This window comes from Nipponia nippon, unplaced genomic scaffold (genome assembly GCF_047370975.1).
Source record: "Nipponia nippon isolate SJK-2023a ecotype South Korea unplaced genomic scaffold, ASM4737097v1 scaffold_3, whole genome shotgun sequence".
NCBI lineage: Eukaryota > Metazoa > Chordata > Aves > Pelecaniformes > Threskiornithidae > Nipponia > Nipponia nippon.
Window position 1 is genome coordinate 98,907,286 of NW_028262347.1, and position 27,930 is coordinate 98,935,215.

The following is a 27,930-nucleotide window of genomic DNA, read 5'->3' on the forward strand; positions in this document are numbered from 1 at the left end:
AATTGACATTAAAATACTTTATTGGCTAGATACAATGTGCAGTACGGATAGAAATATACTGAAATACAAAGTCCTCTGGAATATCATGTAGAAAAACCACAATCCATACTTCTACATCTTATTTATATACATTGCCAAATGTATTCAAGAGCTTGAGTAAGGTCATATTTGCATTTTTCTCTTGAAAGCATGTCTAGTCTAGTCCAAGGCCTTTTCGTTTCTTCAGCAGAAAATTGCACAGCTACCCCATTTCCTCATTTGGCCTAAAATCTGATCAATTTTTTACATATTCTTCTCTCCCTTGCTAGATCCTTTCAAGCTAGACTTCTGCCTCTTTTTCTCCCTTTGTCCCAGTATGCGATAGATTTTTTTCTTAGCCTCCTTTTGCCTCTTGAATTTCTGTTCATCCTCCTTCTGCTTAACTTTGAGATATTCTTTAAGCTGTTCCCGATGCTTTACTTTGGCTTTCTTTATCTTGTAATTATTCACTGTACTCAAAGCACTGAGTAGGGCTGATATCTAAAAGAGAAAATAGAGAATCAATATACAAACAGTTCAGTTTTGGTGAGCAAGAAACAGTTTAACCTCAGCAGAGCGCCCTATAATGAATCAAAGATTCAAGGCAAGTTCCTAATTATTTCTGCACCTCTTACCCAATTTCTAAAATGGTTTAATCCTTTATATTGTTGGGAAGTTAATCAAAGGCTTAATTTTTGTGAACTCTGATTTTTTGTTAGATACTATTTAAAAGGCTATACCTAATTGCTACTATAGAACACTTAAACTGAAGTTTGGATCTTCTTGCCTTTGCAAGCACTCTATAATTCTCAATTTCTGAAGCAGAGCATTTGCTTCAAGCCCCGTCTTTGTTAATAATGCATAGCAATGACAAGTCAAATAAAAGACCGCAGCTGCCAATTTAAGTCATCCATAACGTGACAGCACAACATCCAACTGAAATACCTGACAAGTCCTGTGAAAAGGACAAAAGTCCTATTCAGGCTTCAGGTGACCTCCTAGTTTGAAAAACAGACATCATCCACTCAAAGCCAGTTCCATATGCGTGCCAAACAGGAACAAAACAAATTGCGGGTGATTGTTTTTCACTAGAAGCATATGTCTTTAGCACTCGCAGTAGATTCAAGTGCTAAAACAATAGTTAGAAATGGTCTAAGCAACACATTTACCCTTTGGGAGTCCTTGTTTCAGAATAAGTGATAATTACCTTCTTTTCATGAGGCTCCCTGATAACAGCTGGTCTCCACTGGTCTTTTGGAGTCTTGCCTTTCTTCTCAAGATTCTTAGGCTTGTTCTTAAAAGGCAGTGCCTTCTGCAGTGCTTTAGGAATGTGGAGCTTATTGAAATGCCTTTTCTCCCTCACAATAGGCTAAAAGAATTGATATAGAACATATATAAGATTCATGATCTTAAAAAGCTTTTACTTTCCATCTTTCAGGAAAAAAACAAAAACAAAACACCACAAACAAAAACCACAACACCAAAAACCCCACCCAAACACTCAATAAACGTTCTCCAATGTCCTTGCACCAGACTGTGAATGATATGTTTACCGCTATTTTACTATGACAGAAGTCTCAGTAAGCTTTTGGAGAAGACTTCTCCCCTGCAGATCACTTTATAGACTCTCACTGATCCACAACAATCTCCTTTCCACTGCTTTATTCCCATCTCATTCCAGGAAAGACTGTGCCTTGTGGATAAAAATATGAAGTCACACATGCATATGTAAGAACACATATTTACACTACTCTCGGTCTGCACAGGTCTGAGGAAGAGTGCAAATTTGACTGTGATCACTGGTTTAAAAAAAAAAATTAAAAGACATATCAAATATACCTTATAGAGAGAATCTTTGTTTTGTTTCAGTTTGATGCCTCGCTCATGCCTCAGCTGGCCTGTTGTCTTCATTCCACTCCAACTATCTTTCTCACCTGCTGGCTTCAGCAATGATGTTACGGGGTTATAAAATCTTGGGATAGAAACAGGATACCAAGTCCTCACAAAGACAATATCTGAAATAAAAGGAAATGTTACTCGGCTCTGTAAGAACACAGTTCATCACATCCACACTCCGAGCACAGACTGCCTGAATAGAACAGATAACTAACACCTAGACCGCATGCTAGTATTGTGTTTGGTATATATACCAGATCTCTTCAATGTCAGGCAAAACCAATGTAACTATGTGTACACTTGGATTCTGTAAAACCCCATAAAGTCATAAAGAGCACATATTCCTGAAGAGCAGCCAGCTGAATACCACCCTATTCATTATTCATATTCAATTAAAGAACTAGCAAGAGTTCATATATCTATGTGTGCCTCTACTATTACTGACAAAAACAATTTGCTTTTCCTCTGCCTATTTTTATAAAAGAACTTGCTTTTATTTTGCACTATCCATAATTTCGATGGGTTTAGAAAAACAGAGGTCATATAAACCCAAATAAGCATAAACTCATGTTCTCAACATTACAGTGATGCTCAGCAAACACAGGAGATCACTTACCCCTATCCCCTGCATAATTTCCCCAAAAGGTTAGGGGAAAAAAACTTAACTAGAGTTACAATGCCACTCTTGGGATTTCTCAGAAAAACGTCCTTCTAGCACTTGCACCACTGAATACAATTCATCCTCACGTTCAAGCAGAAAAGCGTACCATGCTGTGTAAAACACTTTAAAACACTCAGAGAAATAGGTCTCTAAGAAAACCTTTTCATCTGCATACTATATGACTTCTGAGTATAACTGAAAGAAATCCAACATAAAATGTACTTTTTTTAAATTACATTCTGCATCTCACCAGGTATTTCATGCTCTTTGAATTCACATCTCAATTATCAGATTCCAGAGATTCTGAGACACGGCTTTTCAATCTGTGAAGCAGGATGAAAGTTGTGTGATAACTTACATGGAAAGTGCAACTTACCACTCATCAGCAACTTGTCTTCAAATGTTGCTCTGAAAGCACCTACTGGAGTTCGGAGGGCCTTTTTGATCTGTCCTCGGATACCACTCACAGTACGAATCGCTGCACCTTCAAATTTAGCCACTTCCAACTGAGAGTTAAACATTCCCTGAAAGTGTAAATTACCCACCATCATTCAAGATGCTAAGTCTCTCTCTGTGACCTATGTAGGCCACAAAAAGATAAGTAATTCCCACAAGCATATCTTATAAAGAAATAGGAAGAACATAAAACTGTCTTTATACTAAGAGTGCTGATCATACCAAAATCCTACTGAGCTGACTTTAAGGCAAGCTACTAAAAGTAATCTACTTAGAGTCATATACCACAGGCAAGGCTTCTTAGCATTAAATATATACATTTAAAAATCTAAAACAGAACATATTTAAGGGAATCTGTCCAGTTCTCTTTTAAAGTTATTTGCTGGAACACAGCATACCTTAAAAGCAAGCAGGCTGCCTTAAGTTGCTAGCTGTGAGACTCTAATACAATATAGCTCCACAAGGTTTGTGCTTCTTTCATAAATCACAGGGAAGTCCAGAAAAAATTCCGTGTATGCTTAGTGCGAATGCTTGAGTGCTTCACTGTTGGGATCAGTGCTTAGTTTCTTACTTCCCCAAATGCAGAATAACGTAACCTCTTCCTGAGCCTGAAAGCCCAACTAAGGACAGCTAGAAGGTCAACGAAAATTCACTTCTGCGACACTTCCTGCCTCAAATACTTTTGTAACTGGAACTGCGAAGTCCTAAGCACTGCTAGAAGTCATCTTTGATCCCAGAGCTGAAATTCAGTGGGATCAAACTGCCTGAATGACACCAGGGAGAGGTTCACATTCTCCAGAGGTGTCTGCTACTGTGGGAAGCTAATCAGTGGGTTTGAGGGGGGGCGGGGAAAATCACACTGAATGTGAGCCAGGAGACTGTTCCAGAATTTTTGTCTGGTTAACAGTAATTCATATTAATTGGCTAATGATCAGTACCTTTAGAGACTACACTGAAGAGAGCTCAGAAAAACCCACGCAGCTACTGAGATCCAGAACACTATGCAACAATTACAGGGAACTTCTGCCTCGGGAAAGACAGATGGAGTCCCAGGTTGCATTCCTTCCTATCATAGGTACATGTGGTTTTACAGTATACATATCTACATACCTACCTTAATAAAAGAAGTGTTCTTAAAAATTTTGAATGGAAAACCAGTTAGCTTTAATTTCTTTACAATAGTTATGGATTTATCTAAATCGAGCACAACTCCTGTCGCAGCAATCCGGAAATCAGGCTGAAACACACAGAAATGAAAGACACTGCTGAATGTATATTTACCAAACAGTGAAGAAACCATTTCACTGATACAATTTCACTACTTTTTAGAGTTTGAGTACAGAATTTATAACCTTTACAGGAGTACAGCAGCATGACAAATGCAAATTGACTTCATACAGACTAGTTGAGGTGCTGCTGACATAACATTCCTACCATTTGCTAATGAGATTTTCAGAACTGCCATTCTAATTACCTTGGAAGCAATCTAAGAGTCCTTGGTATCTACATCACTGTGTTCTCTTTATGAAACAGAATCTTACTCAGACAAAGTCTCAAAGGAAAAGTGCTTTGTGCACTGCTGTAAGTCGCTATATTATGCTAGGGACACATGACAAAAATAGCCTTTTAATACATATAAACAAGATGACTGTGCAATAGGACTTAAACAAGGTGTATTTTAGGAAGCAGATAATAATCACTACTCTGATTACTGTTGTGCTCATGACAATGCCATGCAAAGCTTTCTTTATAGGTTGTATGTAAACATAAATCTACCTTTCGGTAATATATATGCAACAAGATTATATTTGATAAATACTGCTTTAACACTATTTCAATTAATTCAGATATCCATAAACATTCTAACAAGATGCAGAGAAATTACGCTGAGGGCAAACTTTTTCAACAGGAACATCAGTATCTCATCCTGTAAAAAGGTTTTAAAAGTTATCTAAATACTTAGTACCTGAAAATCAAGTAGGTATAAATCCTTCCACAGAAAATAATAAAGCAATATTTGTCATTTTCAGTGTAGCAGATGAAAATTGTTAAAAAAAAAAAGCCTCCATCCAGTTTCCTATCTCATCACAATACAACTTTCCAAAGCTTAAGTCCACCTACTTTCTCAGTTCCTACAACATCACTGCTTTACCATACATAAACCTTCTTCCCCAAATCTATATATTTTATCCAAAGACCCATGGAAAGCAGTAATCAACATTTTGTGACAACAAACCTACCGTTGTGCCGCTGACAGACTGAACTGCCAAAAATCCTGTCCCCTGAGGAGTGATGGGCCCTACAAGGAAATTAAATTTAAAAATTTATTAAAAGCTTTACTACACAACATCTAGCCTCTATTTAAAGTCAGAAAGATTACAAATATGTGCCAAATATTCTCAATGAATAAAACCAAAGAAAAGTCTAAAGCATTCAACCCACTACTCACATATATAGCCCCACGAAAGTTAAAGGAATGGTTAACAAGAAGTTACTCATGTACAGAAGCATCTGCAGGGTTGGGCCCATAATGCATGCATTTCTCTGCACACAGCCATCAGATCAGGTTCCTCTTTGATACAACACAACCTAGCAGATTGCTCAGAATTTGATTAAAAGCCAAATAATTCATAAATAATAGGCAATTGCCTATTTTCTCATGCTATTTTGTGTTATTTTATATTCTGCGGGGAACACAACTTTATTTAAAGACTTCTCATTCCAAAAGCTACTGGCTGTATTTCCTGATACATCCTGTAAAGCTTGAGAATTTTACAATGATTAAGTGATACAGGATAGTAACTCCAGAACACCCTCACCCCAAAAAGTTGCTCCACAGTGCATATGTTGTGGTGTGTACTTCAGAAGCCTGTGACGCCCGTTGTGATCTTCAATGTAGAACATGGGGATAGTCTGAAACCGCCTCCACCCTAATGAGAGGATTAAAGGATCACGTGTCTTAAGTATCTTCTTATACCATCGGTGCTTCTTCAGGCGCAACTAATTAGAAAAGATGAACAATGCTATTACAGGATAATAACATTAATTCTGAAATTCAAGCCTTAATTTTCAGGAATGATTGAAAGCAACTTTCATCTACGCTAGAATTTTTTATTGAGTAAGCTTTGTATCTTCAAACATTCTCATTAACACTAGGTTGACTGGAAAGATAAAGCTAATCAGTATTTCACTCACTTTGAAGTCATGTTTGTATGCATATGAGCAAGTAGTAAATAAAAAAAAAGAACCAAACATATATGTGCTAGTAACTTTTCTATAGCTACTTGTCCATAGACCACAAACCTCAGAGTACAATACATGTTTGCAATTTAGCAATCACAATATCAGACATCAGTCCTAAGACATCTCTGCAGATAAACGTTAAACACCACCAACTTCTTCTTCCAGTTACCCAATTAAGCCTGTAAAAATCAGTCTGCTACTGTAGAGTTAATTGTGTCAAACACAAACCCCCTATTCAAGAGACAGAGACGAAGGTTTCTCTCTGTGTTTACTGTACCTTTAACAAACAGAAAATAAATAACTCCAGACACTCTGAAGAACACGTGTACCGATCTAAAGTGCACTCACAGCTTTGGCTACATACCTGTACATATCCTACGTTTCCTTCGCTGTTGCCTAAACCACCCAGGATGATGGGATAATGAGGGTCAAAATTCAGGACAAATTCACATGGGACATTCTCAATCTCTATTCGAACATACATCCCAGGCCGGAAGCCCTCATACTGCACTCTGGTCTCATCATCTTGATCTTCAAATTCCGCTCGATTAAGCTATGTGACAAAGAGAAAGTCACCACGTGTTTTACAAAATTCAAGTATTAACAACTTGTTCATGAGGTGCCAGTTCTATTTAAGACATGCTAACATTTATATAAATCTTTTGGGAAAGATCTGATAGGTTTTGTGACTTTTTATTCAGAGCAAGATCTCTGCTACCATGAATTCCTTCCAATTTGAAATCCCAAGTGGGCCTGTTAGTCTACTTGAAAGACAGTACCCAAGAGAAGCAAATGACTGAGTGACTTCTGATATACCTTTCATAATGGTGACTTTGGATTTTAACGATACAACTGTCAAAAGTACGTTTTTGATTCAGGAGCCCAAGTGCCTTTTAAAGTTAACGTCCTGATCTTTAAGGTGTCACTTTATAAGGAGGCTGCGCTCCTATCTTACGCAGCAGCCTAAAAATATTTCTGTGCATCCTCACACTGTATATCATCAAAAGGATCTTTGAAAGCTCTTCTGTACCACACGAATGTAGGTATTGTGTAAATATTTCACAAGATACCCTTGTGAATAACAGAAGCCTCACCCTCCTGTTTTAGCTCCTGATGTTCAGCTACCTGTAAGACACCATATTTAAGCAAACTAATTATTAATTTCATTTCTCAAGGTATTGAGATATGGCACAAATCTTCTGGTCCAAGTTTATTTTCTAGAAGCCTTTACACATCCCCAGTTTGAGATCCTTGCCCTTCCGTCCTGCAGTAGAAGTGTTGCTGATATGTATTTCTGTAACAGACCCCAAGCAAACAGTTGTAAATTGCCTCGTATTCTTTTACTGGAATGTCCTTCTTTATGCTTTAAGTGCTCTTAGTAAGTACATCAGCATACCAGAGCTCATATGATCACTTATGACAGAGGCTAATGCAAGAAGGTAATGATTAATTTAATGACTATTTAGGGAACGATTTTGTCAGAAGAGAAGACAGTGAAGTTGTTAGCAATGTAAGGCAACGTTCTTCCAAGTCAGCCAAAGAAAGAAGCTACTTTTAAGCTTACAAGATTTCATCTAAAAAAACAAGGCCTGGAACAAAATCCTCCAATTCTGGATACAGTTACCTGAAGACTCCTACTACCACACGTACAGAGCAATAGTCATCAATTATTTTTTCCTCAAAATAATTTGACAGTTTTATGAAAAAGACTGCCACATGGAACTTACTTATCCATTAACACTGCAAAAATCACACTAAAAATAATACTGGGAAAATATTTGACACAAATTAGTACAAGAAAGGTGTTCGCCTTCCTAAACATAAATGGATGCCTTTTTTTCCACCCCGCCCACCTCCTCTTCCTGAAGGGGAACCTTCTCTCTCATGTTCTGGAGTTTTTTTTGAGACCAGTCATTCTAGTTCAACCACTAAGGGACAAATGGATAACTGTTAAAAACTTTTAAGCAGATAAAGTCTAGATGATGCATCCTGACTTATTCAGTGATTTAGAACATGGTTAACTACTTAAGTCAATTTAAATGAAGCTTTCAGTTGTATGGCTTGTTTGCTTGTTTTTCTTTCCAACTAATGGACTCAAAGTTCAACCATAAAAAATTGCAAGCATGTATTTCTTTGTGTGTACTTTCTGAAGTAGCTTCTGAATGTCATGTGTGTCTCCAGCAAAAAACCTTTGGGCAAACTCTGTAGGGTATTTTTGAAGATGTATAGCCAAATAAATTGTCAAGTTAACAGCTTGTACCTGTGCTTGTTTATGCATTTCTTCTTTAAGATCATCAAAGTACGTGGCATCCCCTTCATCATACTCTGCATCAAACATTTCTTTCAGTTTCCGTTTCTTGTCCATGCGCTCCTTTTTCTTTTCCTCCTCCTCAGGTTCTGGTTTGGACATTTTTCCATCTTCCTCCTCTTCTTCACTTCCAGACTAATCAACAATAAGTTATCAAACATGTAAAATGGTTTGTTGAAAACAACCCCTTCTGATTAACAGTTTAATATATATTATCAATATTTTGTCATAATGCAAATTATTAGACACTCCAAAAATATTTCAATTTTAGACAGAAACTGGTAAGTTATTCTTACAAGAAGATATAACTTCAGCAATGACCAAAACATTTAATGATCTAATCATATCCTTTTTCACTGAGAAAACTTCTTAACATTTAAATGTCAGGGAACAGACCCTAGAATTGACCTATCTGGTATTCTACAGCTAAAATAAACACACATAATAAAAGAGGAAAAAGAAGTAATTGTTGATAGCATTGAGTAATACTGCACTGGAAGGCAGCGCTCTAGAGGCCAGAAAGGAGGAAGTTTGTTCATAGAGCACTTGAAAACTGCCAAAATGGTTACCTCAGTTTTACAATGAAATGCAAAACCATCAAGTTGCTCAGTCCAAAAAAACCCTTTGATTTTTCAATCTGTATAGTCGCAAACAACTACAGCTCTGTTCTTGGAAGATATCCAAGTCACAGCATAAAATTGCTTCCACCCGCCTCTTTTATGCAGATATGAGGAATGACTAGGAAACTGTGTCAGTTTCCACAATTTGTTAGGTTTAAACAGAGCTCTGTAATCTTCTGCATCAGATGAAGTGACATAGTACAAACAGTTATAATTACATTTGGTTTTAAAATACTTCTCTCATACCTCCAGATCCTCCAGCTCTTGATTAAGCCTGACACCTACTGTTAAGTGAGGTGACTTCTCCTACATAATTAACGTTAAACAACAATGCTGTTTGAGACTAAAAACATGCTGTTCTAGGTATTTGTAGGTTCCAAAGTCTGTAATACATATACCTTTTCTTCCTTGTTCCCATTGATTTCTTTCCTACTGATTCATGAAAACTGAATTTATTACATAGGATGCCTATCACTTGATTAGAAACTCATACACATGTATGTTGCTAAAGAACATGAAAACAGAGGTCAGACCTCATCTCCTTCAGCAGCCCGCTTTCCTTTGTGCACAACACCAGTTTCAAGGTCTTCAAAATCTCCATACAGTTCTTCTGCAACAATAAGTACCCAAGATATATGACAGTTAACCTTTCTTTTATATTGCAGTTAACCATTCTGTTGTATTGTTCCATACAATTTCTCATATTTTCAGTACTGTGTATTTCTCAGTACTGCTTTGTAGATCAGTTTCAGCCCAAATATTTTTTCTTCCCATCAATAGTTTTATAAGTCTGTTCTGCCGTCTCTATAGTTTCAGCTGAAAATTCTCAGCTGAACTCCAGTGGCTCCTCCTTTTTCCTTTCAATACCTTTATGATTTCAAAAACATAAAGTTTATATCATTCCAAAGGACCACACAACACATTAGCTAGCACTCTGATGACACAAGACACCAGCAGAGCAATCATGCTCCAATCTTTAATTTAAAAAAATAAAATTAATTAAAAAAATAAATATAGCAGACAATTAAGTTAAAAAAAAATGCTTACAGAAGCCTGTCAAACCACAACCATTTTGCACTGCATATGATAGTCATATTATTAAAATTTTCTAAATATTTTCTAATTAAAAAAACAAACAAAAACAACACCTCCAAAACATATGAAGATAGATCTCACTTTTCAGACAAATGTGAATGACCAGTTTGCCTTCCCATTAAAAAAGAATTTCTGCTTATTTCCACCAAGACTTTGCACAAGAATAAACCACATGTAAAGAATGAATAGCTAAACTCGGATACATAACTCAAAGTTGGCACAGCCAAGTGTTGACTAAGGACTCCATTTCCTCATTTAAATTATATACCCTGTTTTTCAGAGAGTAAATTTTCAGAATGCGCTACTTGCCTACTGTTTGTACAGAGACTTACAGCAATGTTTAATTATATTATCTGTATAATACTTTACATAATAGTTTGAAAAAAATTGCAAGTGTATCGCTAATGCAAAACATTCTACAGACAGAACTACAAAGTCATACTTTTCTTCATAATCCTGTACACATTAATCATTTTTAGAAGTCTTACACATACCATCTTCCTCCAACAACTTTGCTGCATCTTTATCATCCTCCCACTTTCCAGTAACAAAGCAGTCTCGAATACTGCTCATAACCTGCAAAATAAGTGGCACTGCTTGGTAGTTACAGCTTGTCATCAACAGAAACATTCTCCAATATGTTCCCCGCTCCTCCATCAAAGATAACACCTCAGAGATAATCCGATATTCTCACACACAGCTCCACATCAAGACATCATTACCAAAACTACACAATGCCTCAGCAAAAGCAGGAATGTGAAGCCAACTCAACTCTTTCCCAAAGGTCTTTACACTAACAAGGTCTCTACCCTACATCATATTTTCACTCACGATTCCCCTGCTTTTTATTTTTCAGTAAATAAATAGCAAACTATGATCCACCAATTAGTCAAGAGAGCCAAGCATTACATTGACTTATTCTAACTTTCCATTCCTGTAAGAACAGACCTTGGAATCTGTTAGCTAGTAAATACTTCTAACAGCAGCGAGTAGAAGATACGACACTCTGGCTGTAGCTCCCCTAGGTCTGTTTAAATGACAGCTCAGTAGTACTTTATGAGACACAGCCAGGACATAAGCAGTGCAGGATATGCAGAAGCAATTATCCAATAGTATTACCTCTTCTAAATTCCAGTCTTGCGGCTTTTCTATCAGGAATTTGGAGCAGTCAAGAGCATTAGCCTTCTGTTTGGATGCTTTGTCTGGACGGCTGACATGAAACAAACCTCCAAGTTCATCACCTGCATCCTCCCTCTCATGGTCCTCATCCTCAACAGCTACATGAAACGTACAAGCTGTGATTATTTCCCCCACAGTACATGGATTACATTCATTAACAACCTCTCTTCTGCCTTATGTTTCACAATACCTGCAGTAGTCTGAGGAAAAATAAGATGCAAACTAAAAATAGTTTTAAATATATGACTCAAGAAAAAGGTACACTGATCCAGTGTAAGAGTTAAATTAATACGCTCACAGGGACAAAATAAGGTGAGCAGCAACCAGGGAGATACTATACACTGTAAACACAGTGAACTTCAGCTGTACAGTTGTTCCATATGGAAACATGTAATTCCTTTCACAAATTCCACATAGTTCGAATTTCTTTGAACAACGTGAAATCTGGTTCTATTTGCATAACTGGAATCATCTGAAAAAACATTGCCCAATAAGTAAACACAGCATGTTCATTCATTATCCTAAGTAGAAACAATACTAAAATGATCTGTGAATAGAAATGACATTAAGCTAGTCTGTAAATCAAGAATATTGGACTGGAGAATCTGTCAGCAAATCTTTCCGTTCCTGCACTGTCAAAAGTTTACAAAAGCCAAATTCTTATTGTGTTCTACAGAGGTTCTGCATGATGAGGTTTGTACACTCAGAAAACTACTGGAAAAGTTGTGAATTACACAGGACAAATTACATAAATAGTCATTTTCTCTTCCTTTTAAGCCAGCTAGCTTTTTTTTTTTTCTCTTGACCAACACCCTTATTACAGACATAATATTAAGTCACATCCAAGAGAATATTCCACTCAGTCATTGGAACAGAAATTCCTGAAAACAGCCAACAATCAACATCCCTTTATGAAACACATCAATTATCACAATGGATTTGCATAATACCTACCAGATAATTATATAAATGAACAAACTTTAAATGTTTGGGAGGAAACAGTTGTACCAGAAAACATGAGTAACAATCGAGTAGCCTGGAAAATGAGCTAAAAATGCTTTTTATTGGAAAAGTAAAAACTGTCTTTATTACAAATATTAGTGAAAATGAGTATCAGCAATTAAAAAAAGTCAGTTAACTCTCCTCAAGCCTCCCACCAAAAGACAGTGCTCAAAGATTCAGACTTGCAAACTTAGTAACAGCTAAAAAGCTACCACACATTAAGACAGTACAAGTTTCCAAACAGATTTATACCTGTTCCATATATGAGTTTACGAAGATTGGGGGTTGAACTTTGCTGTCTTAGAAAGGTCTGAGCTGCCTTCTGTGTAAGGTCCTCTTTCCACTTAAGTGCACCTGAAAAGGGAAAAAAATTGCATTCTACTTCCAAAAAAAGAACAAGAGTTAGGAGCTACACAAATAATTTAAATAAGGACATGACCACAGCAGGCGTAAGAAGTATAGACAGAACCCACAGTTTCTTTTTTTCATACTCCACATATACACAGAAACATAAATTGTGGCTAACAAATTATATCACTGATTTTTTTTCTGATGAGTCCTACTTTAGGACAAAATTTTAAGATATTATTAGTAATAATAACAGATTTTATTATTTTCATGATGATACATGTCTTCTTCACAGACTTGCAGAACGGTTGAGGTTGGAAGGGACTTCTGGAGGTCATCTTGTCCAGCCCCGCTGCTCAAGCAGGGTCACCTAGAGCAGGTTGCCCAGCACCATTTCCAGATAGCTTTTGATTATCTCCAAGGATAGAGATGCCACAACTTTTCTGGGCAACCTGTTCCAATGCTCAGTGAGTCAATACATTTTAGTAATGTTTCCCCAAGAATGTTTTATTCTTTCTAAATGCAATAGAGCGTCAAAATTGTTTTACACACGTAGCCATAAAGATTAGAGAGAAATGTATGCAGAATCAATAAAGTTTATAAAATGAATCACCTACATTTTAGAGGAAAGAAACCCAAGACCTGCCTACTACATTGCAAATCAAAGGCTTAAGAGCAGATAATCCCAGGCTTCCTAACTCGAAGTTTGCCACTTAACGACTATACATATATATATATTTTGAAGGGGCAACATTATATAATATTTACTAATTGTAATATCCTTTAACAATGTAACTTGAAGTTTGCCACTTAACAACTATACATATATATATATTTTGAAGGGGCAACATTATATAATATTTACTAATTGTAATATCCTTTAACAATGTAACTTGAAGTTTGCCACTTAACAACTATACATATATATATATTTTGAAGGGGCAACATTATATAATATTTACTAATTGTAATATCCTTTAACAATGTAACTTGAAGTTTGCCATTAACAACTATACATATATATATATTTTGAAGGGGCAACATTATATAATATTTACTAATTGTAATATCCTTTAACAATGTAACTTGAAGTTTGCCACTTAACAACTATACATATATTTTGAAGGGGCAACATTATATAATATTTACTAATTGTAATATCCTTTAACAATGAACCCAATTAAAAATGGACAGTAAAATTTTTTAACATTTATAGTCTACCTGTTGTGTCAGCAGAAAAATCTATTTTTTCTTCATACTCTTCCTCTCTCAGTAGATTCTCCACATCATCATCCTCAGCTTCCACAGCTTTAAGTTTAGTCTGTCTAATACTATCAGCTTTCTTTGCTTGAGTGTGCCAAAATCCCTTCCTATTTGACTGTTCAACATCTAATTCATCCTGTGATCCTTCTTCATCATCGCCCTCATCAAGGGAAGAGTTTTCAACCTCAGATTCTGATGCCTCTTCTGCTGTGCAGTTTCCCGAATCTGTAGTGAGCACTGCTTTTCTTTTCAGACTGTGATCTGAGATTTGTGATCTCCTTTCTGTATCTTCACTATTTATTTCACGATGCTTAGATTCAGCTGGTCTTTTGCTTGCAGCCTCAAATTCACTATCTGAGCTTTCATTTTCATCAGTCCTTTGCTCCTCCTCCTCCTCCTCTTCCTCCATCTCATTCTCTTCAGGAGCAGTATTTCCTTCTTCTTCAGAACTCATCTCAAGATCATCATCACTGTCTGCAAATGCTGGCAGTTCATTCACAACTTCTTCTTTAGCCACCTCTGTTTTCAGACGTTTGGCTCTCCGAAGAGCCATCTCTTCCCCTAATAGCTCTCTGTCACTTTCTTCCTCAGCATCATCTTCATCATCACCATCACTTCCATCCTCAGACATTGCTTCTTCTTCTTGGTCGTCTTCCTCATCACTTACTGCATCATCATTTTCCTTCTCTTCTTCAAATAATGCCTTCCGACGTACTCTTCCAGTCTTCGAATCAATCTGTCTCTCTTCTTTTGGCATCACAAACCTGAAGTACAAGGAAATTTTAATGAAACAATGAAGCTTCATGTTAATATCTTAAATTTTTTTTTCTTTTTTTTTTTTTTTTAAACAGAGCAAGGTTATGGAGAACATTAAAAAGACAATGGAGTTCTTGAAGTACAGAATGCCTCTTAATTCAAGAACACACCCTATGTTATAGCCATAACAATTCCAAGAAAATTCTTCATTTTCCATGGAATTAAAATAGGCTATGCAATGAATTTTACTGAAGATTATGACTGCCATTCTACAAAACTCTGAAGAAAAACAGAAATATGTTACTTAGGGCTATATCAGCAAGGAATTCCTGGAAGGCAGGACCATACTGCTTGCAAAACTTTTCCAATATCAATTATTCCTATCTCAAAATACATGTGACGTACGAGTAGTATCAGAAGAGGAAGAACTGGACAATAAGCCATTCTACTAACTATGCTCTACTGAGAATTTTTCCTAAATTAGAGCCTGAAAATAGAGATTCATTCATGCTCAAACACTGCTCAGCATTCAAAACTTACTCTTCTCCTACATCTTCTGAACCTAAGGGTCTGGAGTCCATGAAGAGAGAGACCTTGCTTGATGCCATCTTAACGTCAATGGCTGAATGTGTGGAGATGAGGCTCTGAACTAGTTCATGATTTGGTCTCACTTCCTCCTGGAAAGCCAAGATTTTTTTACTTTTCAATTAAAATGAATAAACAAATGTCTAATGAACAGCTAGCAGTCATTAATCTGCCTAAAACAGTAGAAATATGCATATGCAAGAAAAAATTCCAAAGCATTTTAAACAAACATTTTCTCAGAATAGCAAGGTCTCTCTTCCCCTCTTCACATTTCAAGAATGCATACAATATTAACCCAAGAAGAATTAAAGAGGGCCTCCTTCACAGGATGCAACCACTACAGTAAGTATCGGCAAGCACACATTACCATAGACCCAAATGTATTTAACATTTAGCACATTACAGGCGAAAACAGCTCAATTCAATCTATTTGTATGCAAATGTTTTCCACCTCTCCCTTTGACAAGTCAAATCCTGTAAGTGTTCTCCCACAATCATCCTGCCCTGCAAAATAAGAGTGATAATATCCCAGTACCAGGAGTTTTTATAAATCTTAAGTCAATGTTTGGAAAGTTTATGAAGCTAGATTTAGGTACTTATTTTTAACTGACCCTTCAAATGTTTTGCACAATATTTTACACAGAGATAATAAAAATATCCCTCCTCTGATATCACTAGAGGAGAAAAAGAAATTACCCACTACGGATGTATAAGGATCGATTATTTTAAAGCAGCTTATTTTTAAACACTTATTTTGACTCTAAGGATAAAAACTACATTGTGCAAGAGAAATCAAATCACCAACAGCATTCCCTTACCTCTTCTTTTTCATGAGCATGGCTTCCACCAAGGTCAATATAAACAGCATCTTTATCATATACAATGCCCCCAACTCCTGAAAGAGGGGCATACACTAGTTTCTCTTTCTCATTTAAAGAACGCTTCTTCTGCTGTTCAGGTAGAGCACAGGGGTCTGGTAGGAAACTCACATCACTCACAGTAAAGTCTCCTACACCTGGGGAGACAGACAAGGGAAGCAATAAGGTTTTCACAAAGTTTTGATTCTGAAATTTGTACAATTCACCATTGTCCTGGTTTCAGCTGGGATAGAGTTAGTTTTCTTCTTAGTAGCTGGTAGAGCGCTGTGTTTTGGATTTAGGATGAGAATAATGTTGATAACGCACTGATGTTTTGGTTCTTGCTGAGCAGAGTTTACACTAGTCAAGGGCTTTTCAGCTTCTTGTGCTCTGCCAGGTGCACAAGAAGCTGGGAGGGAGCATAGCTAGGACAGCTGACCCAGACTGGCCAAAGGGCTATTCCATACCATATGACATCATGCTCAGTATATAAGCTGGGGAAAGAAGAAGAAAGGGGGGGACATTGGGCGTGATGGCGTTTGTCTTCCCAAGTAACCGTTACGCGTGATGGAGCCCTGCTTTCCTGAGGATGGCTGAACACCTGCCTGCCGACGGGAAGTAGTGAATGAATTCCTTGCTTTGCTTTGCTTTGCTTGTGCGCGCGGCTTTTGCTTTACCCATTAAACTGTCTTTATCTCAGCCCATGAGTTTTCTCACTTTTACTCTTCTGATTCTCTCCCCATCCCACCGGGGGGGAGTGAGTGAGCGGCTGTGTGGTGCCTAGTTGCTGGCTGGGGTTAAACCACGACAGTCCTTTTTGGCGCCCAACGTGGGGCTCAAAGGGTTCGAGATAACGACAGATTTAATTGGAATGTGCTAGATCGAAGTTATAGCAGGTATTGCTGTTTAGGTATTAATCGGCAGGCTTCTGTACTTGCCATGGGGCTTGCTTGCCTTACTGTATATTAGAGTCTAGTGCTCGTTAGTGGCTGCTTTTTGCTTTTGCTGCTTGCTGAACTGCTTATCATCTTACTCTGCTGTGCCTGGGAACATTTTGATAACAACAACAGCCATGCGCCTGGTCTGGCAGATGGCCAGGGCATCGCTGCTGTTTCTGTGCTGCTGTACTGGACAGGCTGGAACTCCAGTGTGAACTCGAGTCAAAGGGACTGTGACCTGTGGATGAGTCCATGCGGGAGCAGGACACCCCGAAGCATCTGTGGACGTGGATAAGCCCATGCCAGAGCAGGTATGTCTCGAAGCATCTGTGGCCATGGTTATGTCTGTGCCGCAGCAGATATACCTCTTGAAGGGATTGTGGCCCAAGGATAAGTCCATGCTGGAGAAGGTACACCTCGAAGCATCTGTGGCTGTGGATAAGTCCATGCTGCAGCAGGTACGCCTTGAGGCATCAGTGGCTGTGCATGAGGTCATGCTGGAGCACCTCAAAGCGTGTGGCCATGGGTAAGGCCACGGTGGAACAAGCTTACTTCTGAAGAGACTGTGGCTGCGGGTAAGGCCACGGTGGAACAAGCTTACTTCTGAAGAGACTGTGGCTGCGGGTAAGGCCATGGTGGAGCAAGTTTACTTCTGAAGAGACTGTGTCTGCGGGCAAGGCCACGCTGGAGCAGGTGTATCTCTGAAAGCATTGTGGCCCATGGAGAAGGCCATGTGGGAACAGGTGCACCTCTAAGTGACTGTGGCTGTGGATAAATCCATGCCGCAGCAGGTATACCCCTGGAGAGACTGTGGCTCATAGACAAGGCTCCACTTGGAGCAGGTAAACCCCTAAGGGACTGCAGTCTGTGGATAAGTCCAAGCCGGAGCAGGGGCAAGGGGAGGAGTCCATTGCAGTGTTAAGCCCAATGGTCTGGTCCAAAGGGGCCAGGGGTGGAGACTGTAATGGAAATACCTTTAAATTGTTGTAATCTGGGATTCGAGTTGCATGTTATGGGAATTACTATAGCAAGAACCCCTTATTGCTAGCCAGGCTAGGAGCAAGGGGAGGAGTTCCTTGCAATGTTAATCCTGGCCCAAAGGGGCCAGGGGTGGAGATTGTAATGGAAATACCTTTAAATTGTTGTAACCCATGATCTGAGTTGCATGTTATAGGAATTACCATACCAGGAACCACCTGAACCAATGGAGAAGAAGCCTTACAAGAAGCAGTGCAAGTGCAGCAGTGACCCAACCTGAGCTGGCTTTGGTGCCCAATAACTCCACGCAACACACCACCTCTCCTGTCCTGAGTGACCACCATCACAGATGGAGCCCAAAGTCACGGACTAAATGAACTCAATGGACATTATGTGGACATTTGTGGATATTTATGGACATTTTACAGACATTTTACAGGGATGGTCCATAAAATAAGTGGGGTGGTGGTTAATGAGGATGTATTGGATAATGTGGGACCTGAGCATGACGTAAATGGTATGGAATAAGGGGTGGATACTGTCCTGGTTTCAGCTGGGATAGAGTTAGTTTTCTTCTTAGTAGCTGGTAGAGCGCTGTGTTTTGGATTTAGGATGAGAATAATGTTGATAACGCACTGATGTTTTGGTTCTTGCTGAGCAGAGTTTACACTAGTCAAGGGCTTTTCAGCTTCTTGTGCTCTGCCAGGTGCACAAGAAGCTGGGAGGGAGCATAGCTAGGACAGCTGACCCAGACTGGCCAAAGGGCTATTCCATACCATATGACATCATGCTCAGTATATAAGCTGGGGAAAGAAGAAGGAAGGGGGGGACATTGGGCGTGATGGCGTTTGTCTTCCCAAGTAACCGTTACGCGTGATGGAGCCCTGCTTTCCTGAGGATGGCTGAACACCTGCCTGCCGACGGGAAGTAGTGAATGAATTCCTTGCTTTGCTTTGCTTGTGCGCGCGGCTTTTGCTTTACCCATTAAACTGTCTTTATCTCAGCCCATGAGTTTTCTCACTTTTACTCTTCTGATTCTCTCCCCATCCCACCGGGGGGGAGTGAGTGAGCGGCTGTGTGGTGCCTAGTTGCTGGCTGGGGTTAAACCACGACAACCATGAAGAGATTAAAAAAAATAAAATTCAGCATTCAGTGATTCATCAACAGCGAGCTCTGTATCGAGCATCCAATTCTTCTGCGTTACCACTGACCTCAGGGAAGCATACTTAAGTTCACCAGAATACTGCAAAGCTTTGGGTTTGTTTGCTTGTTTTTAAATAAGAAAACTAGCAACTTACTTTTCTGAGTAGGTCTGTAAAGTTATTATTTCTGAATTTAAGCTTTTAAATAATTCACTTAAAATATTAAATTTATTCAATGAATATGAGAAATTTTACATAAGCCAAATTTACTTTTCACTATTAGGGCTGATATGTTTTGCACTTCAAGCACCTTTTAAAGCAATACACCTCTGAAAAACTTTGGAGACTGCCAATATTGTGTTTAACACTGCAACAAAACTGCACACTTAAAAGCAAAACTGTTTACAAGGATCTATTTTTACAAAAATTTATATTATGAAAAATAATTTCCAAAAGCGTAACATGTATTTAGAAAGGTGAAAAATCTATTTTACAACATACAGTTTAAAGATACAAATCATTCCACAATAAAAACAGCAACAGCTATGTTGTTATTCATAGATCAGTACAACAACAGTTTTAGGAATCTGATAAATTACCTGGCATATGAATTTGACTCTTGTTTTTCAGGTGTGCTCCTCTCAAGTATCCATAAAGTGATATCTTCCTGTCACATTTGGGATTGATTCGAACATCTTCTGGGTTTGTCAACTCTTCCATTCTACCCAATGTTAAAAAAAAGAAGTTAGAATATCCAGCAGTCCTAATAGTAACTTTTGAAAAAATGTAATTCAAGAAAGGAGAATGGCAGCATCACTGCTGCCACTGCATGCCCTGCAGACTCTAATAATCAAAATAGAATTAATGTAAGAAAAAAAATCCATGGGAAAAAAAGATCTTTCAAAAATATCTTAAAATTGTGTTTTAAAACTTGTATAATCATGTTCAACAATATATTTCCAGAAGACTTATTGGCATTTCACTGAACACGTACTGCTTGCTTAGCACATTTTAAGTACTGTTTATACGCTTTCCACACACAACCCTCCTCAAATCAATTTTGCCATTAAACAGAAAACAGAATAACCACCCTAAGACAGCTGAAAGATGCATTTCCCTGCAGCCACACAATACCTTCTTTTCCCTAATAATGGTGGTGAGCAACACAAAAACTACCACAGGAAAGGGGAGAGGAAAAGATTGGCTGTTTTCAAGCAGATGAGGGGGAAAAGTCCTTCCAGAGCTCCTTTCTATACTGCACGAGGGAGGCAACACAAATGCACAAGAGGATGGGACATGCGTTCTGGCTACAGATCAGCTTAAAACTGACCCAACAACCCAGATAATAGTAACAGTTATAGCAACCTAAGACAATGTTACTGGAAGACTACAGAATATTTTTTCTCATCTTCCCTCTCTTTGCTTTATGTATTTTGCAGGACTTTGCACAATGCTTACCTACTTCTTTGACAATTTTTTCTAAAGAATTAGAGCTTTGAAAGAGAGTTGTTCTAGACACCTTGGATTCTTTTGGGAGTTTAGTCATAACTGTAAGCATTCTCACAATAAAATATGAAAGATGAGGTAATTTCTCAGATAGGCACAGCCACCATCAATATTACTTTCATGTTCCAAAGATACTGCGAATCAAATGCTATATGTGGAGATGGAACAGAAGGGATGTTCATAGAATAGAATCATAGAATCGTTAAGGTTGGAAAAGATCCTTAAGATCATCGAGTCCAACTGTTAACCTATCACTATCAAGTCCACCACTAAACCATGTCCTCGAGCACCACATCTATCCGTCTTTTAAATACCTCCAGGGATGGAGACTCAACCACTTCCCTGGGCAGCCTGTTCCAGTGCTTGACCACCCTTTCGGTGAACAAGTTTTTCCTAATATCCAACCTAAACTTCCCCTGCCACAGCTTGAGGCCGTTTCCTCTTGTCCTATCGCTTGTTACTTGGCAGAAGAGACCAACCCCCACCTCACTACAACCTCCTTTCAGGTAGTTGTAGAGAGCAATAAGGTCTCCCTCTCTCTCTCTTCTCCAAACTAAACCATCCCAGCTCCCTCAGCCGCTCCTCATAAGACTTGTGCTCCAGACCCTTCACCAGCTTCATCGCCCTTCTCTGGACACACTCCAGCACCTCAGCATCCTTCTTGTAGTGAGGGGCCCAAAACTGAACACAGTACTCGAGGTGCGGCCTCACCAGTGCCGAGTACAGGGGCACCATCACCTCCCCGGTCCTGCTGGCCACACTATTCCTGATACAAGCTAGGATGCCATTGGCCCTCCTGGCCACCTGAGCACACTGCTGGCTCATGTTCAGGTGGCTGTCAACCAACACCCCCAGGCTCTTTTCTGCCAGGCAGCTCTCCAGCCACTCCTCCCCAAGCCTGTAGCGTTGCATGGGGTTGTTGCGACCCAAGTGCAGGACCTGGCACTGAGCCTTGTTGAACCTCATACAGTTGGCCCCGGCCCAACGATCCAGCCTGTCCAGGTCCCTCTGTAGGGCCTTCCTACCCTCCAGCACATCGGCACTTCCACCCAGGGAACTCAGAGGACTAATTCGCCAGCTGTTGTTAAGTTGCTGGAATGCTGTTTCTTTTCCACAGAAATTCAATGTAATCACTAACAAGCAGGATTATGGTTTTTTTCTGCATTTCAAAAGGATTTACAATATACCAAAGGCCTATCTACTTGATCCGATGCAAGTGAAAACTGAATGGCTAAAGTTACTGGCACAAACCTGAAGAGTACGCTGTCATTTCCCCAAAGCCATCTAGATAACACTAAATACTCATGTGCACATAGAGTTGACTGGCTCTAATATCATTTTTTTTAAACAGCAAGGTGCTATCTATGCTGAGATTGAAGAACATAGAGAAATGCACGCACCTGTCTGCGAGAACATACGGGTGAGACGTTTGCCAAGTAAGAGGTCGGAATTTCATAACTGAGATAAAACGCCCCAAATTGTGAATTTCCTGCTTTTGATATTCTCCATGAACCATCCCAGACAGATAAAACAGCTTAGCACCCTAAACACATTAAAAAGACATAAAAACATTAAACATCAATTTAATACCTACAAAACTAAAAAAAGGTAATGCAATTCTAATTTGCAAATCATAATTGGAAATTGCAGGTTACAATGGGTTCCAAAAGATCAAACTAACTAGTTTACTTCAACATGAAAACTGCCCCCTAAATCTTAGGGGAAAACAATTCATACCCAGAAAAACTCCTACAAAGGTTAATTTGTTTCTCAGACCTACAAGTATAGCACCTGCATAACATACCTTTTTACTCATATCACATGTTTAGTAGCTAGTCACACTGGGATAGAGAATAATTACACAAGTATTTTAACAAACAGAAGAAAGATTACATAATCTGCTACGACACCAGCATTGTCCATTTATAGTATTATTTAAAAGATGTAAGAACATAATAAATGCTGAAGTATTGCCCCACTTTTAATTTAGCTTCCACAATGCAAAATACATGGAAAAATTAATGTTGAATGTCATACCGGATACACTTCAGTCCAGAATCTGTGCTTTAACTTCTTTTTAGTCTTCTTTAATTGTTTGTTGTTCTTGAATGTATCCAGATGGGTAAGAACTCCCATCATTTTGGGAAAGCCATGTACCTGACAAATGTTCAGGAATTCAAATGTTTCCATCTCAAATCCAAAGCTGGCATCAATGAGCATTAGAACCTGAAAACATAACATCAACATTTCACTATAAAAATACCACAGTACCCACACGAGCTAATTTCAAAGACCGCACCTTTAAAGTCATAAGCTTCTTGGGAACCAAAACCTTGCAAAAAGTTTTGTTCTTTATTTTCATATAACCTGAAAATCAACTTTGGCTTTTTAATTGAAGTATAGATCTTAGCTGCTTTAGAAGTTAGTGGGGCTTAGGAAATCAAATCTCTTCTTCCAGTCAATCAAATCTCCTTTATGTAGATTTGATTTGCTTGTTGCCTCTGAGAAAACTACAGAAGAATAAGGCTGCTCTATGAATGCAATAACTTACAGCATCATACTAAGGTCTGAACAGGTGTTTAGTTGGTGAATTTAAAATACGCAAAATTGACTATCTTCCAATATGGAAAGAATGTCTGAGAAAATTAATAAAATTTTTATATCTGTGTCCTGGATGCACTAATGCCTTTAAGGCCAAGTCTTTTGGTAAAATGAGACAAACTTACTTCACACGTTGCAATTACTGTTACACCTCACTAAAATGCACTGACACAGGAAAACAGCACCCAACAGTCACATGAAAATGGAAGCAAAGTTGTATTAGGACCTCAGCAGTTAAGAACTTAAAACACAGGGGAACTGATGACAGAGATCTGCAAGCAATTGTGTATTCTCGGCCTCCTAACAATAAAACCAAATAGATTCTCTGCATCACCACGTGCATGCAGAATCTCAAACATCCATCACATCTACTAACAGAAAAAAATTGTATTTTTTAATACATCTCCCTTCCTCAAGTGGAAAACATGCAAGTAGAACAATATCTGGATTAGTGCACGCATTTATTTAGATAGTTAATATTTAGATAAGGATCCCAAACCCTAATCAGCTATGAATAATATACTCCAAATCCACATGTAAAGTAAAATTCTAAATAGACAAACGGATCGTGCATTGGGTCCCAAGATCAGTTGATGCAATCCACTGAACCAAAAGCTACAAGTAAATTACAATGGTGACCGCACGCCACTGAAATCAATTGTATTACTACACAGCAATCTTCAAAGATGGAGACATCCGAGTGCATCAAATAAAACCAAATAGTAAACTAATACATATTTTACTTTATACATTAGTTGAAAACTTTTTCACTAAAAACCATTTTCAGATTTGACATGGTTTGACCAAATCCCTTAATGAAAAGTCACTTTATCACCTTGGCTTGTTACAAGATCTTCCATTAAAAGTTTACCAGTTGCATTAGCAATGAAGTTCAGTTGCATTTCCCTTCTTCCACATCCTCTCCACCACCACACGCACACTTTATTTCTCCCCACCCCCAGGATAAGGAAAGTCCTAGGGGTTGTTCCAGAACATCAGGTTTATTGTCAAGCTTAGTCTTGTTCTCTCTGAAACCAAAGACAGTTTTGCCTTTGATAGCAATGGGCAGAGAAATCAGACATGGGTGCAGTCCAGCCAAAGGTAGTATTTTCAATATAAGTTATAGTAGAAATCACGTGCTATTGTTAACTTACCAAATCAGCAACTTTAGCCAGGTCAATCATTGTGTTAATGTCACATCCACATTCAATAATAGTTAGCCTGCGTTTTTTACCTGAAAACAGAATTAAAGAATCAAAAACTGAAACAGAGGGAGCAAACTAATTAGTGCACTGTTTTCTTTTCAGGTCACATTCCTGAAGTTCCTTAAGAGTACCCGAGACTCAAATTCTTGTCTCCAAGTTGATCATCCAACATGCACCATTGTAGAAGTGCCTGTTTTCAAATGTTTATAATTCTGCTAAATTTTAACTTTTTTGGTTTAAAATGATCAGATAGAGTACATGTTTTCAAAGGAGTTGTTCGGTCTTTTCCAAAAAACGGGGGGGGGGGGGGGGGGGGGGCGCGGTTCTACTTTGAAAAAAAATAAAATCCTTGCTTCTTTTATCTTTAGTACCCCAGCATTAGTACTGTGGATTTTATTGTACCACATATTTTTATTCTTGTGATATTATTAGGAAAAATACAGTCTGTTCTAGCCTTTAAAAAAAGAGTAGATTTACAAATCAAAAAATTTCGTAACATGCATCCAAATGAGAAAAAAGTACCCACTGTTAACTTGGCTTGACTAACTTGAGTTAGCTAACAGAACTTTAGACAACAGGAATAACTTTAAACAACTATAGACAACAGGTATCATGGTTTTTTTCTTCAGGTTATCATTAGCAAAATTCAACCCTTGAGTCCCAGTAGACCAATTAGGAAATCCAATTTAACACATGAATTTTTCTTTCCATTTTTTCTTTCCCGTATTTGTCAATTATTTCTTGAAAAACGGAGATTCATTAGTTAAAGTCTCTGAAGAGTCTACCTGCACCAAACATACAGTTCTCTACATCCAAGCAAGACCTCCCTTACAAACTGGTTCCTTGAGCTGCTGTGGGTTGTGCTCCCCCTAGAACCTCAATGACGCCCCCCGGTAATACTCAGGGAAAAGTATGAAGGGAACAGACTAAGACAAGTGGAAAGTGGGACCGAAAACCTTAACAAGAAGGAAAATGAACTGACCAGGGGGTGAGGTGGAGAAATATAACTGGAAGTGGCTAGGCAAATTAATTCTTGGCTTAAGAAAGAAAGGGACACAAAGACAGGATTATAGGACACGGAACCTGAAAGCATGGGAAATCTGCGTAGAGGTTAGGATGAAGCCAGAGAAAAACAGTTCAAAAAGTAAAACAGAACCAAATGGAAAAGGAAAACCTGGGAAAAGTTTGGGCAATGGAAGAAACTGGAAAAAAAGCCAGAACGGATTAAAAAAACCCCAAACAACAACAACAACAAAAAAACACAAAAAAAACCAAACAGAATTGGGATCCCAGCAGGGTGGAAAACAAGTTTAAAGGGACAAGTCCCCTAAAAGCCTAAATCTCACTATTCTTTTACTGTTAATAAGTATGCCTGATAACACATCCAAATGATTTCTTAAAAATGACCAAGAATTATGAGAACATGAACGCATCCTAGCTCCAAAAGCAAGCCAAATACAAAGTGCAAAATAAGCATTTCCATTTCTCATATCTTTGTTCTCACCTGAAACAATTGTAACAGGACCCCGGATTTCAACCAGCTTTTGCCTTGTGAAGTTCTTAATAAGACACTTTATTAAGGTGCTCTTCCCGACCTTGGGAGGTCCAACTACAACCACCACCACAGGAGGCGGCTCCAAAGGAGTACGGTCAACCACAGGAATGTGATGTTTTTTAGTCTTCAAATCCTGAGTTCTGAGAAGAAATTTGTAACGAATAAATACAAGAACTTAAAAAACAACAACATGTATTCTTTGAAAGTCTTCAGTATTTGCAAAAGCTTGGACACACAAAGGTTCACCAAGAGCCCAGATACTAATATGTATATGGAACTCCCACCAAGTTTAAGAAGCTATACACATTTTTTTTTCCATTAACACAGCTGTACCATGTAACACAGATGCAGAAAGCATCACACTGCTGACACACGCATAAACTAAAACACAACGTGGTGAATGATGAAAGCTATGTCAGCACGCCAGTGAAAACTACACTATGCGTATTTCTACACAAAGTAACAAGGAAACTCCAGCCAACACCTATCCATCCAGCGGACCTTGCATGCTCTATAACCAATTCCCATTTCTTACCTATGGAAAGTTCTGGCCATCCGCACAGCAGACTGGACCGTAAAGGCTTTGGGGTTTCTCTTCCGTGCATTCTCCTCATCTCCTATTCCCAGGTCATTGAGATAACGTTTCCTTTTCTTCTCTGCCTTTGGCCCGCTATGCTTTGCACGATGCTTTTTCTTCTCTTTTTCCTCCATCTTACTTTTTCAGCAATAGTTTACAATCAACATGACGTAGATTGCTTCTGTGTGATACTGTGCACGCCCCACGTAGGAAGAAAATGCAGTTAGCAAATATAGCACACGTATACAGCAAACCTGTGAACAAACAGCAGCACCGTGTAAACATTACTTAACCACCTGAAAGAACAGCTAGTTTATATGCTGCCTGGCCGCACATGAAAAGCGCCGCAGCCCACCCAGCGCCAAGCAGCTCTCCCGGCTGACCCCCGGCCGTGCGCACTGGCCGGGGCCGCCACGGCCGCAGGGCTCGGCCCAGGCCGCGCTCCGTGCCCGGCAGGCCGCGGGTCTCCGGGCGGGCCGCGGGTCTCCGGGCGGGCCGCCGGTCTCCGGGCGGGCCGGCCGCCTGCTCCCGGCGGCGCGGGCTCCTCACACACAGCGGCGGTGCGGGCCGGCGCAGGGGGAGGGCCGCTGCTTTCCTCCAGAGAAAACCGATTTCCAACGCCGCCCGCGGCAGGGAGCTGCCGGGCACGCCGCGGGCCGGCCCCACGCCCCCCGAGGCGGGGGCAGAGGGCCATCCCGCAGGGCTGCTCCCCGCCGCGGCCGCCACCACCTACCTGCCCCGCCGCACCGCGCCGCACGCTCCGCGTGGGCCCGTACCGCCCCGCCCCGCAATGGCGGCCCCCCGGAAACAGCGGCTGCATCTGGAGTTCCGGGAGAAGCGGCTGCGGCGGAGCCCTATTGCCGGCACACACGGCGGCAGCCCGACGGGGCGCGGGCCTCTCTGCGCCCTCAGCGAGGCCGGGCGCGGCGCGGCGCGGCGCGGCGGGCCGGGCCCCGGGGGCCGCCACCCGTTTGTGAATAACTACCTTCCCCGCCAGCGCTGTGAAGGCTCGGGGTGGGTGTCCGGCGGTGCGTTCCCCACAGCACCCGGGGCCGAGGAGGCGTGCGGCCCCCGCGCCCCCCGACGGCTGACGGCGGGTCGGCGGCCGCTCGGGGGTTCCCGCCTGCTGCTGCGCCGCGTT

The 27,930-nt window shown here is 39.7% G+C and overlaps 1 protein-coding gene across 6 annotated transcripts; it reads right to left on the reverse strand.

Moving 5' to 3' along the window:
• Positions 1-27,620, reverse strand: BMS1 (BMS1 ribosome biogenesis factor). Of its 6 annotated transcripts, XM_087765632.1 has the most exons (24): positions 27,523-27,620; positions 26,748-27,043; positions 26,162-26,352; positions 24,607-24,686; positions 22,889-23,077; positions 22,252-22,394; positions 19,945-20,066; positions 16,249-16,445; positions 15,386-15,522; positions 14,048-14,853; positions 12,731-12,832; positions 11,417-11,574; positions 10,792-10,873; positions 9,736-9,812; positions 8,535-8,717; positions 6,639-6,827; positions 5,851-6,031; positions 5,272-5,330; positions 4,146-4,268; positions 2,952-3,099; positions 1,858-2,033; positions 1,226-1,387; positions 964-1,016; positions 382-519 (listed from the first exon to the last, which is right to left on the reverse strand). In XM_087765632.1, the coding sequence occupies exons 2-23, from the start codon at positions 26,921-26,923 to the stop codon at positions 1,005-1,007; spliced, it is 3,693 nt and encodes a 1,230-aa protein (XP_087621758.1). In that variant the 5' UTR covers positions 26,924-27,043; positions 27,523-27,620; the 3' UTR covers positions 382-519; positions 964-1,004. The 6 variants fall into 6 exon arrangements, with proteins under 6 accessions (XP_087621755.1, XP_087621757.1, XP_087621756.1 ...); XM_087765629.1 differs by lacking the exon at positions 964-1,016 and having other exon boundaries at positions 1-519; XM_087765631.1 differs by lacking the exons at positions 964-1,016; positions 27,523-27,620 and adding an exon at positions 27,145-27,514 and having other exon boundaries at positions 1-519.
• Positions 27,621-27,930: the final 310 nt, after the last annotated feature.